This window comes from Phocoena phocoena, chromosome 9, assembly GCF_963924675.1.
Source record: "Phocoena phocoena chromosome 9, mPhoPho1.1, whole genome shotgun sequence".
NCBI classification, from domain to species: domain Eukaryota; kingdom Metazoa; phylum Chordata; class Mammalia; order Artiodactyla; family Phocoenidae; genus Phocoena; species Phocoena phocoena.
The window spans coordinates 91,643,142-91,659,678 of record NC_089227.1 but is presented as its reverse complement, the minus strand read 5'-3'; the positions used below and the strand labels follow the sequence as shown (position 1 = coordinate 91,659,678).

The following is a 16,537-nucleotide window of genomic DNA, read 5'->3' as shown; positions in this document are numbered from 1 at the left end:
TCATCGTTGTGGTGTGTGGACTTCTCATTGCGGTGGCTTCTCTTGTTGCAGAGCACGGCCTCTAGGCACATGGGCTTCAGTAACTGTGGCACACGGGCTTAGTAGTTGTGGCTCGCAGGCTCTTGAGCAGAGGCTCAGTAGTTGTGGCGCACAGGCTTAGCTGCTCCACAGCATGTGGGATCTTCCCGGACCGGGGATCAAACCCGTGTCCCCTGCATTCTTAACCACTGTGCCACCAGGGAAGTCCCTTATCCTCCCTTTTAAAATAAATACGAAGCTACTTAGGGCTCTGAGAGTCCAAAATCACAAAGAATTAAGCATCAAAGGTGGTACTATCAAAGGTGGTATTCAAAGTCTATGTGGTATACAAAGCAGATTTTAAAGTCATAATGTGATTTTATACATGCTAATAAATGCCTGGCAGAAGTACATGTCTTCCTGTTTAGAGAGTCATTCAGATTCAAACAGTATTAACTGTGATATACCAGGTATTGTGTTAAGCACTTTCATTTAGATTATGGAATTTATATCCAATTCTAGGATAGCATGATCTTTCAAGATGGCTGGGGTAACACAGTGAGAAAAATCACTAAAAGAAATCTGCCAACCACCATAGGTTATCCTATGCCCTAGAAGGCTTAGAGAACAAGTCTACACCCATCAAACCAAACCTCATTTCCTGATCTACAGTATACATGGCCTTGGAAAAACATACACAACCTAGAAACCATCTAAAAACTGAACTGGAAAGTAGGATAGTCTCCACATTTGGAGCCTTAAAACTGGGAATGAGGAAAGTCACGGGGGCCTCTTTAAACTGTATCCTCCTTCCTTCCTACAGTAACCAACAAGACAAATGTCAAAACTCGGACTTAGCTATTTATTAAGATTTATGTACAACAACCAATTTAATATACTCTAGGTAAAAGTAAGTGCTGAATACTTATACTGCTCTGTTCCCAAAAGAACATTTAGCAATTGGTGCTGAATACCCAGTGTCACATTACCTGAAGAGTAACATAACAGGAAATATGACATAGACAATAAAAATAGGACAGAATGGGGGAAAAAACACAAACCAACCATTCAATACAGGGTTCTATACTCTCCATAATTTCTGCTATCACCAAAGCTGTCTCAATCCTCTTCCACAAGCAACTGCTGCAGGATAAGGCACATCCTATACTCCACAAGCAGCCTTCCCTTCTCCCTCAGGTGGCCGCTTGCTCCCCCTCACTCAACTCCTCTCCAGCACAAGCAACAGCTAGATATACTAAAGACCACAAAAAGCCCATAAACTTGCCTCTCAGGCCTTCCAGCAAAACACAGAATTTATCACTAACATCACTCTTGGACGCAGCCACATCTCAATGCATCCTATTTTTTTTTTTTTTGAAAACTATACATGTAAGATTTATTTTATACTTTCCACCTCCTTGGTCACTGGACCTGTTATTACATTTGTCAATTTTCTGAGATCAAGTTGCATCCCATTTTTCTCCATATCTGGAAACCCCCAACTGAGTTTAACTTGCTCCATTCTCTGAAACTTCCTACAAACGCATGCTCCTCCACAATGGAAATGGTACATGCCCCCACATGTACCACCAACCACTCTGCTCACAGAAGAGAAAGGGCAGAATGTAAAAGTAGATGGACTGATGAGTTAAATATATTAGGAAAAAAATAGTGAAGCAAGTACACAAAGGTCTCAAACAAATGCTTGAGAGTCGAATCTGACCCACAGATGGACATTTTGTTTGGCCCAGTAGGTGTTTTAGTTAGAAGCCCACATTTAAAAGTAAGATATAATCAGATTTCCCTGGTGGTGCAGTGGTTAAGAATCCACCCGCCAATGCAGGGGACACGGGTTCGAGCCCTGGTCTGGGAAGATCCCACATGCCACAGAGCAACTAAGCCCGCGTGCCACAACTACTGAGCCTGTGCTCTAGAGTCCATGAGCCACAACTACTGAAGCCCGTGAGCCTAGAGCCCATGCTCCGCAACAAGAGAAGCCCAAGCACCGCAACGAAGAGTAGCCCCCGCTCGCCGCAACTAGAGAAAGCCCGTGCACAGCAACAAAGACCCAATGCAGCCAAAAATAAATAAATAAATTTATTTTTTAAAAAAAAGTAAGAGATAACAGAGTAAAATCCAGATTTCAGCCTTCTTTTGAGAAATGGAAAGATCTGGCAACCCTAAGCCCAAATTCCTACAAGGTAACACAGGCTGGAACTGAGTAGCAGTGTCCCCTTTAGACAGAGCACGCGCTGTCCCCTGTTTGAAACAATCCCCCACCTTTATTGTCCATCTGGCTTGCTTCACTGATTAATCAGGGGAAACTGGGGACATCTGAATTTGCTACTCCTGAATTTCAGGCACTAAAGTAACTAAAGGACAGTAAACAATAGGTCAGTAAATATCTTCATTTGTTGCTTAACAGTGATCTTTTGTGAGAGCCTAGGATTGGACAAGGTATCTTCTCCCAGGTGACTTCTGGCTGATGATTTTCTTTTTGGCTGCGTTGGGTCTTCACTGCTGCGCACAGGCTTTCTCTAGTTGTGGCGAGCAGGGGCTACTCTTCATTGTGGTGCATGGGTTTCTCATTGCAGTGGCTTCTCTTGTTGTGGAGCACGGGCTCTAGGCACATGGGCTTCAGTAGTTGTGGCACGCAGGCTTAGTTGCTCCACAGCATGTGGGATCTTCCCAGATCAGGGCTCGAACCCATGTCCCCTGCATTGGCAGGTGGATTCCTAACCACTGCGCCACCACGGAAGTCCCGGCTGATGATTTTCTTAAAGGGCTCCAAATAATCTGTTGTAGTCTTTAAGAAGACCACAATAGTTAAGAATATGTAAAAAGTGACTGGAGGACGAAAAATAAAGGCCACTTGGAATAGAATGCCTGAACTAAAAGATCAAAATCAGTGGAGTCATCAATTAAAAGAGGTTAAAACCACATAGATGTTTACATAAAAAGAATTTATGACAGGTACAGAATAAAAGCAATTCTCTACAAGAATGATATGTTTTAATTTCTGTTTTATGCAATGAAGTAATTCACTGCATTGGTCTAGCCCTTGGGGTAATCAAGAGGCCTGGTTAATATATCTGCCCGGGCTTCGCTGGTGGTGCAGTGGTTAAGAATCCACCTGCCAATGCAGGGAACCTGGGTTCAAGTCCTGGTCCAGGAAGATCCCCATGCCGCAGAGCAACAAAGCCCGTGAGCCACAACTACTGAGCCTGCGCTCTAGAGCCCATGAGCCACAACTACTGAGCCCGCGTGCCACGACTACTGAAGCCCACACGCTTAGAGCCCACGCTCCACAAGAGAAGCCATGGCAACGAGAAGCCCCTGCACCGCAATGAAGACTAGCCCCCGATCACCACAACTAGAGAAAGGCCACGTGCAGCAATGAAGACCCAACACAGTCAAAAATAAATTAATTAAAAAAAAATATATATATATATACACATACACACACACACACACACACACACACACACACACACATATATCTGGCTACCTGGAAGGGAGAGAAAAATATTAGGTGTTTTAATGTCTATTCTTTTGCAGAATTAATCAGTTACTTGCTACTTCCTTAAATAAATTATTTTTCAGAAAAGAAAAAAAGAATGATATATTTAAGTGACTGAACAGCATTTCACATTTAGATAGCACTTTAAATATTTCAAACACTAATAATCTATTTTCCATCTTATTTTGACAAAACCCTTGTGCTATAAAGTTGACTAAGCAGACCTTATTTTCTCCTCACACATACTAAAGCATAAAAAAACCAAGAGCCTTCACTAATGTCACCTAGCTAGTTATGGCAAAGAGAAGATCAGAATCTAGCTGCATTAACTCATAACGCTGGGCTCCTTCCACTACAATATATTGCTGCTGCTGCATCTCATCCATTGCTAGCCTACAAAGGCTAAAAAGGAGGTTGAAAGTATCCATTCAAGTCTCCAAAATTCCTTCCAATTTCAAGAATGGGACTTCTACTCACTTTCAGGTCCCCAAAGGAGAGTCATTCATTTCCATAGGCCACTGCTTGGCCCTGAATTTGTGTGTCATATGTATGTTTTGTCTTCCCAATGATGTCGAAAGTTTCTCCAGGAGGCAGCAAATACCATGTCTCTTTGTATGTCCAACAAAAATGCTCAAATATTTTATTATTTATATACAAAATTTAACAAATAACTCCATCTCTTGTTCCAAGAAACAAAGGGCTAGAAGTAACCTTAAGCGATTTTCAGAAATAATGACAAGGGGGGCTTCCCTGGTGGCACAGTGGTTAAGAATCCGCCTGCCAATGCAGGGGACACGGGTTCGAGCCCTGGTCCGGGAAGATCCCACATGCCATGGAGCAACTAAGCCCGTGCGCCGCAACCATGGAGCCTGTGCTCTAGAGCCCAAGAGCCACAACTACTGAGCCCGCGTGCCACAGCTACTGAAGCCCGTGAGCCTAGAGCCCATACTTGGCAACAAGAGAAGCCACCGCAATGAGAAGCCTGTGCACCACAATGAATAGTAGCCCCTGCTCACCCGCACGCAGCAACGAAGACCCAACGCAGCCAAAAAATAAATAAAATGTTAAAAAAAAAAAAAAAAGAAATAATGACAAGGACATCTAAGTTATATTATGAAGGGAAAAAAAGTAAGAAGAAAAGGTAGCTAGGGATACAAGTTTTATCTGTGTTTTATAAACCTCAAAGAACTAAGTCATCTTTTTGTCATCTGCAAAAAGAGAAATCTAACTTCGGTGGGTTAATATTTTGCAAATATCTAAAAGATTTTCTTTTACTTAAAAAAAATATATATAGTGTTTGTATAAATAAATATACAACATATATGAATAAATATACATATAGATGTCTGTATATGATATGCCTGAACACCAATAAAAATCTTTGTTGTTTAAGAGTGATCTTTTGTGAAGCCTAGAGCCTAGAGCTGGCAAGATACCTTCTCCCAGGTCACTTTTAGCCTAATGATTTTCTTAAAACGTTCCAAATAATTTGTTATAATATGCATATTTAACATTCACGGATATAATATTTATGGCATGCTTTTAGGTTTATGCACATAAAGCCTTCATGAGGTAGGACATTTTAAATCTCTACTTAGAATGGAAATAAGAGAGTCAGTAGCCAAAATAAAAATCTAGAGAAGAAATACAGCCCATTAATTTGGATTATAACAAGAATAACATTTTATCCCTGCACAATGACAGTGCTTGGATATATCCCAGTTATTTGAAACAACTTTACACATCAACCAACTTCTTCAGAACACTGGTTTTTCTATGCCAAGAACTATCCAAAAGCTTCCCAATAAGATTTAATGCTAACCGTGAGGTACATTACTTACAGGATATGCTAGGAATTTTCCACTTGCAAAGGGCAATCTAATCCTTGGTGTTATAACCCATGGGGAAAAAAGCCACTCTAATATAGTGTTGGAGGGAGTAGAAACTGGTTTTGATAATACTGTATATACCGAAACTATAAATGCATAAATCTTTTGACCTAAAAATTCCCCTTCTAGGAATCCGGTCTGAAGATAAACTTGAAAATGTATGAAATGGCATGCTACTAAGTAATTTACTGCAGTACTATTAGAAAGGTAAATTTTTGGAAACAACTGAAATTATGTCGGGACTAGTTAAATAAACTGTGATATGTCCATACAGTGGAATACCGTGTAGCCTTAAAAATGAGAGACAGAAAGCTCTCTTTGTCCTGATATGAAAAAAAATCTCCAAGATATAGTAAATGAAAAAAGCAAAGAGCAGAACCATGTAATGCATTCTGTAATATGTGTAAAAAGAGGTGTGGGGTAGGGGGAGGAATAATGTATATAGAGAGATACACATAAAATATCTCTGGAAGGACACCCAAGAATATTACTTGCCTCTAGGAAGTGAAATTAGGTGGGTGGACAGTAGAATAAAAGGAAGATTTTTCACTCTATATTTTTTTTCATTTTTGAATTTGAACCATGTAAATGTACTACCTGGTTAAAACATTAAATTTAACCAATGTATTAATCTGTATAAAAAGTTTAGACAGTTATTTCAGGATTTATAATCTGAGGACACCGTATTATAATTAACACTACAAATGTAACAACTTTGGCTATTTCTTCCATGGAAACACCCATTAGTCCACCCCTAAAGATATTATACAGCCAAAGAATACAGAGCCACAAGGGGCTGTGAAAAACCTGAACATCTCAATTTACAGATAAGAAAACTATGGCCCAAAGAGGTTAAATAACCTCACCAACGGACACAACTAGTAGCTGGCAAAGTATGGCCTAGAACCTGACCCATATTTCAAAATATTCTCATGTATTTTCTCCATCCCCCAAACTGTTTCTTCATTACCGCAAAGAGCCAACAAGTGTCCACCAAGACCGTAGCTGCATTTTGAAGATAACATGAATGACAGAGCCAGTGTGAGCTGATATCCTATCTCTGTGAGATACTTTTCAATGCTCACAGGGGAACCACAAAGGGTAAGGTCTTGCTTCTCCTGGGTCATGTTTTAGCAGAGACAAAAGGCAGTTAAAGCCATAAGATAAAAATGGGGAGGGGATAGGGGGGATCTTCCAACAAAGTCAATTATACTAGAAAAATTGAGAATAACATTAAGCAACTTTACAATCAGGTAATTCAAATTTATTTTTATATTAAAACAAACACCAATCTACTGTGGCAAAGAATATAAAATGCACATGAATTTTAAGGTAGACAAGATACTTATAAAGAAATTTCATGCTGCTTCTGATTGATCCTGAACCCAGTGGCCTAGAAGTACACACATGCATTCTCTTAAACTCTTAAGAAGCAGGAAGGCTTGAGAACTACTACACCAAAGGAATTAAAAGTGTTCTCAATGGCAGTGGAAAGAGCAAAGAATTAGAGCTAGACAGACCTGGACATGCAGCCTCATTCTTGCCATTGTGTGACCTTGGATCAGTTATTCAACCTTAAGCTCAGAGCCTGTTTCTTCATCTGTAAAATGTGGTCCATATTACTTACCTTGGAGTGTTGTTATAAGGATTGGAGATATTGATGATAAGCAAACTGCCTGAACTCTAGAAGGAGTACAATAAATGACAGCTACTATTACAGCCATCACAAACCTATCAGAATCTTTATAGGACCAGCTAACCATTTATTGGGGTTCAATCTGTTAGAACAAGATAATGTGAGCAATGGATGCTATCAGCCCTCCCAAACTGCCAGAGGAAAAAAAAATAGGCCAACAGGATAAAATTACCTACGTGAAAAGTTTATTATACTTACATATTTCATTTCAAACTTCTTAGCCAACATTTCCACTTCTTGCCTCTCTTGATGATCATCATTGAACGGGTCTTCCATGTAAACGGGCTTCTTCTGCTTCAAAGTGAATGGTAAAAGAAATAGAAGTATTAGTATTACTTCAACCAGAGTTGAATATATCTAAATTTAAAACATGAGTCAATTTTTCCAAATATTAACAAAGTTAGAAGCATTAAAAAGTAACTAAAGTGCTTCCCTGGTGGCACAGTGGTTGAGAGTCCGCCTGCCGATGCAGGGGACATGGGTTCGTGCCCCGGTCCGGGAGGATCCCACGTGCTGCGGAGCGGCTGGGCCCGTGAGCCATGGCCGCTAGGCCTGCGCATCCGGAGCCTGTGCTCCGCAACGGGAGAGGCCACGGCAGTGAGAGGCGCACGCACCACACACACACACACACAAAAAGTAACTAAAAAGGGACTTCCCTGGTGGCACAGTCGTTAAGAATCCACCTGCCAATGCAGGCGACATGGGTTCGAGCCCTGATCCGGGACGATTCCACATGCCGCGGAGCAACGAAGCCCGTGCGCCACAACTACTGAACCTGTGCTCTAGAGCCCGTGAGCCACAACTACTGAAGCCCCCACGCCTAGATCCCGTGCTCTGCAACAAGAGAAGCCACTGCAATGAGAAGCCCGCGCACTGCAACAAAGAGCAGTCCCCACTCGCCGCAACTAGAGAAAGCCCGCGCGCAGCAACGAAGACCCAACACAGCCAAAAATAAATAAATAAATTGAAAAAAAATTTTTTTAATAAAAAAGTCACTAAAAAGGAAACTAATATAACACTGTAAATCAACTACACTTCATTTAAAAAATTAAATTTTTTTAAAATTAGAAAACAAAAAATTCAACAGTAAAACAAAAGGAAATAGAATGAAATGTTGGTTTATAGCAAAAATATTTGCAGTTTTAATGAACTCTTACACATTTTAAAGTTTTTTGGTGGTTAAGAACTCAACAATTCAAACTGTCTTCACCCACAAAATGATCTATGGGGACTTCCCTGGTGGTCCAGTGGGTAAGACTCCGTGCTCCCAATGCAGGGGGCCCGGGTTCAATCCCTGGTTGGGGAACTAGATCCCACATGCATGCCGCAACTAAGAAGCCCACATACTGCAACGAAGATCCTGCGTGCCGCAACTAACACCCAGGGCAGCCAAAATAAATAAATAAATATTAAAAAAAAAAAAAAAAATGATCTATGGTTACCCCACCAAAAATAAAAAGGCCAAAGAACCCAAGAAAATTAGGTAAACATGAAAATCCCACCTATAACTCTAGTTTGAGATCTTCCCAACAAAGATTAACCACTTTGGTCAGACAATGCTTCTAAAAGGTTATTGGAATCTAGGTTATTACAATCAACATTTAATCATCTGCCCTGAGTTAGCACTGGAGTATCTGTAGCTGCTACAGCTTTTTGCTGAGACTTAGCATTGACCACCTCTGTATCACCTACAACCTGTCAATGAAAATCCATTCAGAAAATACATACGACTTGTAAACAAAGCACAAAAGTTCAATAGCTACAAACAGATTATATTATCATAGCTTCTTTCTAGCAAGGAGAGTGAAAATCTACTATAATGCATGGTTTAAAACACACACAAACAAGGGCTCCCCTGGTGGCAAAGTGGTTAAGAATCCACCTGCCAATGCAGGGGACAAGGGTTCAAGCCCTGGTCCGGGGAGATCCCACATGCCATGGAGCAACTAAGCCCGTGCGCCACAACTCCTGAGCCTGCGCTCTAGAGCCCGCGAGCCACAACTACTGAGCCTGTGTGCCACAACTACTGAAGCCCGTGCACCTAGAGCCCATGCTCTACAACAAGAGAAGCCACCGCAATGAGAAGCCCACGCACCGCAATGAAGAGTAGCCCCACTCGCCACAACTAGAGAAAGACCGCGCACTGCAACGAAGACCCAACGCAGTCAAAAATAAATAAATAAATAAAATACATTTATAAAAAATAAATTAAAAAAAAAACAAACACACACACAGAGCTAGGATCCCACATTTACCATCTATTGACCAAAACAAACAAAAAGATACATCACATCCTTTACTGTTTTCACAGACACATTTCATAGATATACATATATACACACACACACATATATTTCAATATACAAAAAACCCAAAACAAGGAGCTACATGTGGATAAAAATGCTATTTTCATCTAATTATGAACTAAGAAGTTCATTTAAAAAAAAGGCTAGATGCTATTACTGATGTAGCATCTTCAAGCAGTAATTAAAAATGAAAATATATCACAGCTGAAATATTAGATACAGATTTGCCCTGAAGGGCAAGAAAAAATGCAGAAGGGATGAAGATTTGCACAGTTTGAAACTGAGATACATGATCCTGGCTATTAAGGCTGAGACATGATTAATCTAAAAATGTGACAGAAAAATATGGACATAATGAATACAAAACAATTCATCATACCTAGGGCATTAGAATTAAAGGATACATCTTAAAGCTTAAAGGAATTTTTGAATCAATTTTTTAAATTATCTATTGTAATAAGTAATATATTTATAGAATCTTTTATCCCAATAGGAGTTACCAATGGAAAATATAAATATGACCTGAAAGGAAACAAACTAGCAGAAATAGACTGGTGATGAAATAAGAAGTACTAGGCATATTCAGGGCATAGCCTTAACTTGAGACTAAAGTTAAGCAGAGTAAACAACCACCATGACTTGCTTGCCATTATAAACAGTTTCCTTCATGTCACTATGAAGTCCAAATACTAGGTCTTACTACTGGTCTGACCCATTTTATATGTGCAAATATAAATACATGAATATATATTTTAAATAAGAATCACCTTATACACCATTCTGAACTATTTTATGTAGACTTTATATAGGCAGCAAAAGTAAATCTCTTATTTACCCTTGCTAGTCTATAAAAATAAACTTAAGAAAACTGAGTCACCTTTCTTTCACAGTTAAGAAGTAACGCTTATCCACAATCAAGGCTCTAAGTAAGCTTTACGTTTTTCAGGTGAAAAGATCTGACAATTAGTAAATATCAAAATTACCAACCACCCACAGGCAAAAGTGACCCAATGATTCTGTCTCTTGATGTTAACTCATTAACATCATTTTCAGGAGAGCTTTCGTATATGTTATCCGAAACATGCAGTATGACAAGCAATGGAATATCATAGAATTCTCTGGTAACAATATAATCACATTAACACTATAATCATTTATTTTCTTTTTATACTGAATGTTCAATTAATCATGTTTATAGGAAGATGTTTTCTGGTTAAGTGATTTTCTGGTTTACTAAGAGTTAAAAAAGAATTTCTTGTGTATGAATTCCCCTTAGCCAGAAATGGTGAACAAATTAATCTTTCAGGATAGAGATGATTGCAATGTCTCAGCCTCAATCAAGGATCAATACTATACAGATAACAAGGTTAAGGGTTTAGCTAACCTGTGTCCTGACAACCTAGACGAGGTTTTGTTTTCCATATTTTGCCAACACACGCTCATTTAATCGTGTTTTTCCGTATTAATAAGAAGTAAGTTTAGAAAAATTTCTAACTGCATTAGGTTAATTGGGGTTTTACTGTTCATTTCGTATTTACAAAGGGGGATGATTTAAATTCACCCTAGTACAGCTGGTATTCACATGTAACAGATTATTTTATACTTACACCTATCAAGTAAAATCTTATTGGGTGACAGATGGCTATTTCAAAATCTTAGAAACTTTTCTTCTTTTAATTTTACAAGATCTCTTTTCCTCCCCTTTCTACTCTAACCCTGCTACATAGTATGTCATTCAATTACAATAACTTAAAATTAAAACTATTTTGAAAATATTACAACATCACTAAAAATAAACTGGACTCCTCCTGAGGGCAAATTTGGGAATCACCACTTTGCAGATCAATTCTATTGCTTACATTTTGCTTTTGATGGTTTCTCTTCCTAGGATTTCCTTTCATGGAAACGTGACAACTTCATTTAGAAAGGTGTTTTCGGGCTTCCCTGGTGGCGCAGTGGTTGAGAGTCCGCCTGCCGATGCAGGGGACACGGGTTCGTGCCCCGGTCTCGGAAGACCCCACATGCCGCGGAGTGGCTGGGCCCGTGAGCCATGGCCGCTGAGCCTGCGCATCCGGAGCCTGTGCTCCGCAACGGGAGAGGCCACAACAGTGAGAGGCCCGCGTACGGGGAAAAAAAAAAAAAAAAAAGAAAGGTGTTTTCTACACTTTCTTATGCAATAAATATGTTCACTGGGAGTAATCATAGGAAAATCTGACAAATCTTTGTTGCAAAGGTACACTGTATAAGCAATGGATTTTTTGGTTCAGTGGAATATGACAAATGATATATGGCTGAATGTACAAGAAATCTGGACTAAAATACCCCCAACTGATAGTGTAAACAGAAAAATTAAACTGAATTATTCACCTTTCTATTACATGAAACTATTAATTCTGATTTTATCAAGTTAATATGATAGGGTATCAAAATTAACTTTATACTTATAATTAAAAGATACATATCTATTATTAGTTTATCATAGTATCAATATTACAGCATAAAGAGGGTCATAACAGAGGTCTTTGTATATCTACTATAACTCTTATTTCAGTTCATTTCGGCAGGACTTTCTAAATTTAAACTATATGAGTTAATTGTAAGAATTCTGTTTTACTAAGAATTGGTACTAGCATGGAAAAAAGTATTAATAAGATACATATGAGCACTTTGTACACCAGCCTCCTTATTTGCAAAATGTGGATAAATGTATCCGTCTCATGGAGCTCTGCTGGACTAAATTCCACAAGCCATGTACCACACTTAGAACTGTGTCTAGCACATTGTAAGAAATCAGTAAATGTTAGCCATTACTATGCATTTTTCCCAAATATAATCACCTGTAACTTATGATGTAGATTAGGAAGTAAAACTGCAAGTCTACATAGATTAAAAGAGCAAATATAGTACAGTTTTTTGAAAAATGCTCCAATCCAGTATTCGCAAAAATCTTTTGGGGAAAAAAATGGCATCACTTTATAAATGACAGGGGCACTAAAGTGAATCTAAAGCGCAAAATGTTATGTGGAAATGACCAAAATGATCTCTATCCTTAACAATTCATTTTGGTTTGACCACACAGCAGTATTTGTAAATAATGATCAAAAGATTAGTTGGCCTTACAATAAACAAAATCTAGTGACGTTGTTTAGTATGATATTTTTAAACTAAGGTATTCATTTCAACTATAAAGATAATTGAGGATGAAAATAAAACAAGTGACTTCTGGAGTCCATTAGACCTGTGCTAAAGCAAAACCTAATAAAGAGCATAGTCTCTAAACAACAGAGGAAACTGTTCTCTTATTATTGTTACTCTACCATTTCCCTTTCTAGTTTACTTCTGAACATCACCAACCAACAATAAAAATTAGTTACCAACGAACCTCTCTCCTATCTCCATTGTTCACCAGTTCCACCAAAGGCATACCTATATATTTTCAATAAAGTTTTTAGAAATTCAAAGCTAAGTTTTTTTCATCACTCTCCAAAAATTACAATGGCCAAGTGCAATATCCTCCAAGTAGGACCCATAAACTAATGATATGTACTCAAACAAGGATATGATGGTAGGCACCAAATACAACGAGACACCCTCCCATTCAATTATTGTATGAACACTAGAGAAAACAAAGCTAAAAAGGTTTACCAATATCAACACGAGAGCGAAAAATAAGGAACCAGATAACTAACCCACGTAACCTCCAATCCTAAAGTGGAATCCTTACTCTGAAAATGTTTAGATTACTTTTAAATCCCCTTTCAATTAAGATAAATACCCCACGCTCAGAAGCACATCTCAGCGCCCAGCACAACAGCGATGAAGGTAAGGATGATACTGGAGAGGTTACACAATCTCTCTGCTTCAGACTGGGGGGCGTGTCCCCCAACTGGAGCTCCGCAAGCAAAACCCAACAACGCAACGTGCAGGGCCCCCAGATTTTTTGTGGGAAGCCGAGAGGAAACCTGAGGTTTCGAAAGGTGCAGAGGGAAGCCGGCTTGGAACAGCGTTTGGAGCGGGCGTACGATGGCGGTGGCGAGCGGGGGGTTGGTGGAGCCGGGTGGGAGCCTCGGCCAACACTGGGGACCAGAGGAAAGCAGCACCAACCGCCCGTCCACCCGCTCGGCCCCTGCCCCCTCCAGCCACCCCCTGGGGCAACCCGAGACACGCAAGGTGGGCTTCGGGAGGGACAAACCACTGGGGGAGGCGGACGGGTCCTGAGGCTCCCGGGGTCTGGGGGATGAGGGAGGGATCTTCTGTACCCGTTGTTCTCCGCACAGCAACAGCTCCGGGTAGCTGAACTCCACGCAGCTCTCGTCGGTGGGATCCTTGAGCACCAGCTCCAGGCGCACTGTCTCCTTCGACGGCCTCTGCTGCGGCTCGGCCCGGGAAGCCGACTCCCGCGGCGGAGGCGGCTGCAAGTGCAACTGCGGGAGCGGCGGCGGCGGCGGCGGCTCGGGCCTAGGGGGCTCGCGCTGCAGCGACATGGGCGGCTCGGCGCGGCTGACCTCGCGCTGGGGGAGCGCCTTCTCCCGCGGCGGGGGCTGCGCGTCCGACCGGGGGGCAACCTCCCGCGGGGCCGACTGCTCCGCCCGGGCCGGCTCGCGGTACGGCTGCGGCTCCAGTCGGGGGGGCTCGCGAGGGTAGTCGGGCTCGCGTTCGGCCCCCGGGAACTCGGCCTCGCGCCGCCTCACCGGTGACAGGCTAATAAACGCTACTCTGCGTGGCTCCGCCATCCCCACTGTTCTGGCCCTCTGCCTTCGCTCAAGCCGGCGCTCGGTTCTACGCCGAGTTGTTTGCCTGCCTGCCCTTCCTTTTGCTCTCCGTCGCTTTTCTTCCCTCCACCACCCTCAGCCGTCGCCGCCGACGCCACCGTGAGTGCGGACTGTCCCCCCTTCCCCGCCACTATGTTCTGATGGGCTCCACCGCCATCGCCAGGATCGTTGCGGCCGCCATGTTGGATCCCCCACATAAATAGAAGCAGGCCGCTGAGCGGGCGCATGCGCAGACAGGAGACGCTCACATCCACCGTCGTGGCTGTGGCTCAGTTTTCCTCTTTTCCTCCCAACAGCCTGGAGTCCAGACAGGTCAGCGGAAGTGACGTCATGGCAAGACCGGTTTCCTTGGAAACAGAGACGCCGTCTGCGCCCTTCCTAAAGGGGAGGGGTCTGGGGTTTCCGGAGAAGCTTCCTATTCGCACCTGGAAACCAGAGGCGCGTTTGGGGCTCGCCCAAAGGCGAGCGTCGGAGATGTGCCTGGGACGGATCTGGCTATGGCGCCGGTCGCCTCCCGCTCTCGCTTTCAGAGAGTTGGGGTTGTCAGCTGGTTAGTCAAGGCGGATGCGGGGAAAGGGTAGAGGGACGCAGGGACCAGCCTCGGTGTATGCCCGGCCAGCACCCCCGCAGCCCGAAGTATCGGGGAAGAAAGGAAATGGCTAACTCCAGCCGGACTCGCCCTGCGGCTTCCCTGCGCAAAGCGCGACGTTGACTCCCACAGGCCTCCCGTTCCTAAACCGACTCCTGTATTTCTCGCCCGGCTGCAGGGAGGATTGTGTGACACGGTCGTAAAATGCTCAGTAACGTTTTGCAGTTGGGAAATTGAACACGCAAATGAACATGGGCTCGTTCATAAAGTCTAAACTGTTTAAATTAATTTTTAAAAAAAGACTTTTCAACAAAGTTTGATGGTATTTTATGGGACGTACTCTCTTGAAAGTGGAATGCTAAATGACCCATTTCCGGTAGGAGAGGAGCCTTAATTGGGAAGGCCTCATAGACACACCTGTAATAAACTAATTGAAATTCACCTTTAAAAGAATGAGGATTACCATCCATTTTAATCCATTTAATGGAAAACAAATCTCAGGGCTCGCCTTCCACACCTTCTGTTAATTCAATTAACCGGATTAACAATGTTAACACCTGCTGATGTCATAGATGAGTCAGTGTGATGTCATAGATGAATTCTGAATGGGTTCCGGTTTTTTGCCTTCCTATTACTTTCCCTATTTGTATAAAGATGGTGTTGGAATCGATGGTATGATGTTCCCTCCCAGTTCTCAGTTGCTCATACGAAAATCCGAAATACTTTTTTGGAGGAGTGAGGGCCTTCGAAGAGGCTGGGAATAGGTCAAAGTCAATTCTTGTTCAATGCAAAGTCAGAATATCTTTGTCTAAAATACTAGATTACCTAAAATGTGTAAGATATTCGTGCTATCTAACTGTAATGCTGTAAGATCAGTCATTCAGTTTTTGTTATATATAAAATATCCTGTGAGATCAAGCTACTCATACCTTTTTATGAATAATTAGTATCCAAAACATCTTCGATTCTGATAATTTCACAAACTCTCAAATCTCATGTTGAAGATTAATGTTCAATCCAGGGTGTGGTAATCTTGCACATATAGAAAAAGGGCAAATCAATCTGATCCTTTAACGCCTTTCCGTTAATGTTCTGTCCTAGAGGCAGAGCAGCAGGGTTGTCCCCAAATCCCTGTCTCCCATTTTACCCAAAATGAATTTAGCAATAAGCTTAAAATGGCTGCCTTGTGGAGTTAAGCAATAGGAAAAACGTAACTGACAATAGCAGAGACAAACAGAATTAACATAAATAGGTAGATTTCAAGACAGTTCAATGTCATGATAGTACTTTTTATGTTATTCCTCTCTGAGGAAGACACGTTTAAGACTAGAATGTCTTGGGAAGATCCAAAGGCAGAATATCACAAAAAAAAAAAAGCAACTGCAAAAAGACTGTGTAGGGAGTGAACTTGGTGAACTGGCCAAAAGGTCAGAGTGGCTGGAGCACAGTGAGCAAGATGGGGAAAGATATAGGAGACAAATCTGAGACAAGAATAAAATTGTATTTCACACCTTACAAGGATAAATATCTAATGAATCAAAGTTTTAAATGTAAAAAGTGAAACTCTGGATCTCCAGAGTCCTCCTGGCCCCACGTAATGTCAATCAGCGAGAGCTCTCCCAGAGACCTCCACCTCAATGCTAAGACCCAGCTCCACCCAACGGCCAGCAATCTCCAGTGCTAGATGCCCCATGTCAATCAACTAGCAAGACAGGAACACAACCCCACCCATTAGCAGAGAGAATGC

At 41.7% G+C, this 16,537-nt stretch overlaps 1 protein-coding gene across 1 annotated transcript in view; it reads right to left on the bottom strand.

The window, feature by feature from the left end:
- Nucleotides 1-14,397, bottom strand: part of UBN2 (ubinuclein 2) — a 67,701-nt gene extending 53,304 nt beyond the window's left edge. The window contains exons 1-2 of the mRNA XM_065883993.1: nt 13,689-14,397; nt 7,322-7,414 (exon numbers count right to left, since the gene is read on the bottom strand). Coding sequence (XP_065740065.1) covers nt 7,322-7,414; nt 13,689-14,162 — 567 coding nt within the window. The 5' untranslated portion in view covers nt 14,163-14,397. The remainder of the gene's footprint in view (nt 1-7,321; nt 7,415-13,688) is intronic.
- Between the last annotated feature and the right edge of the window lie 2,140 nt (nt 14,398-16,537).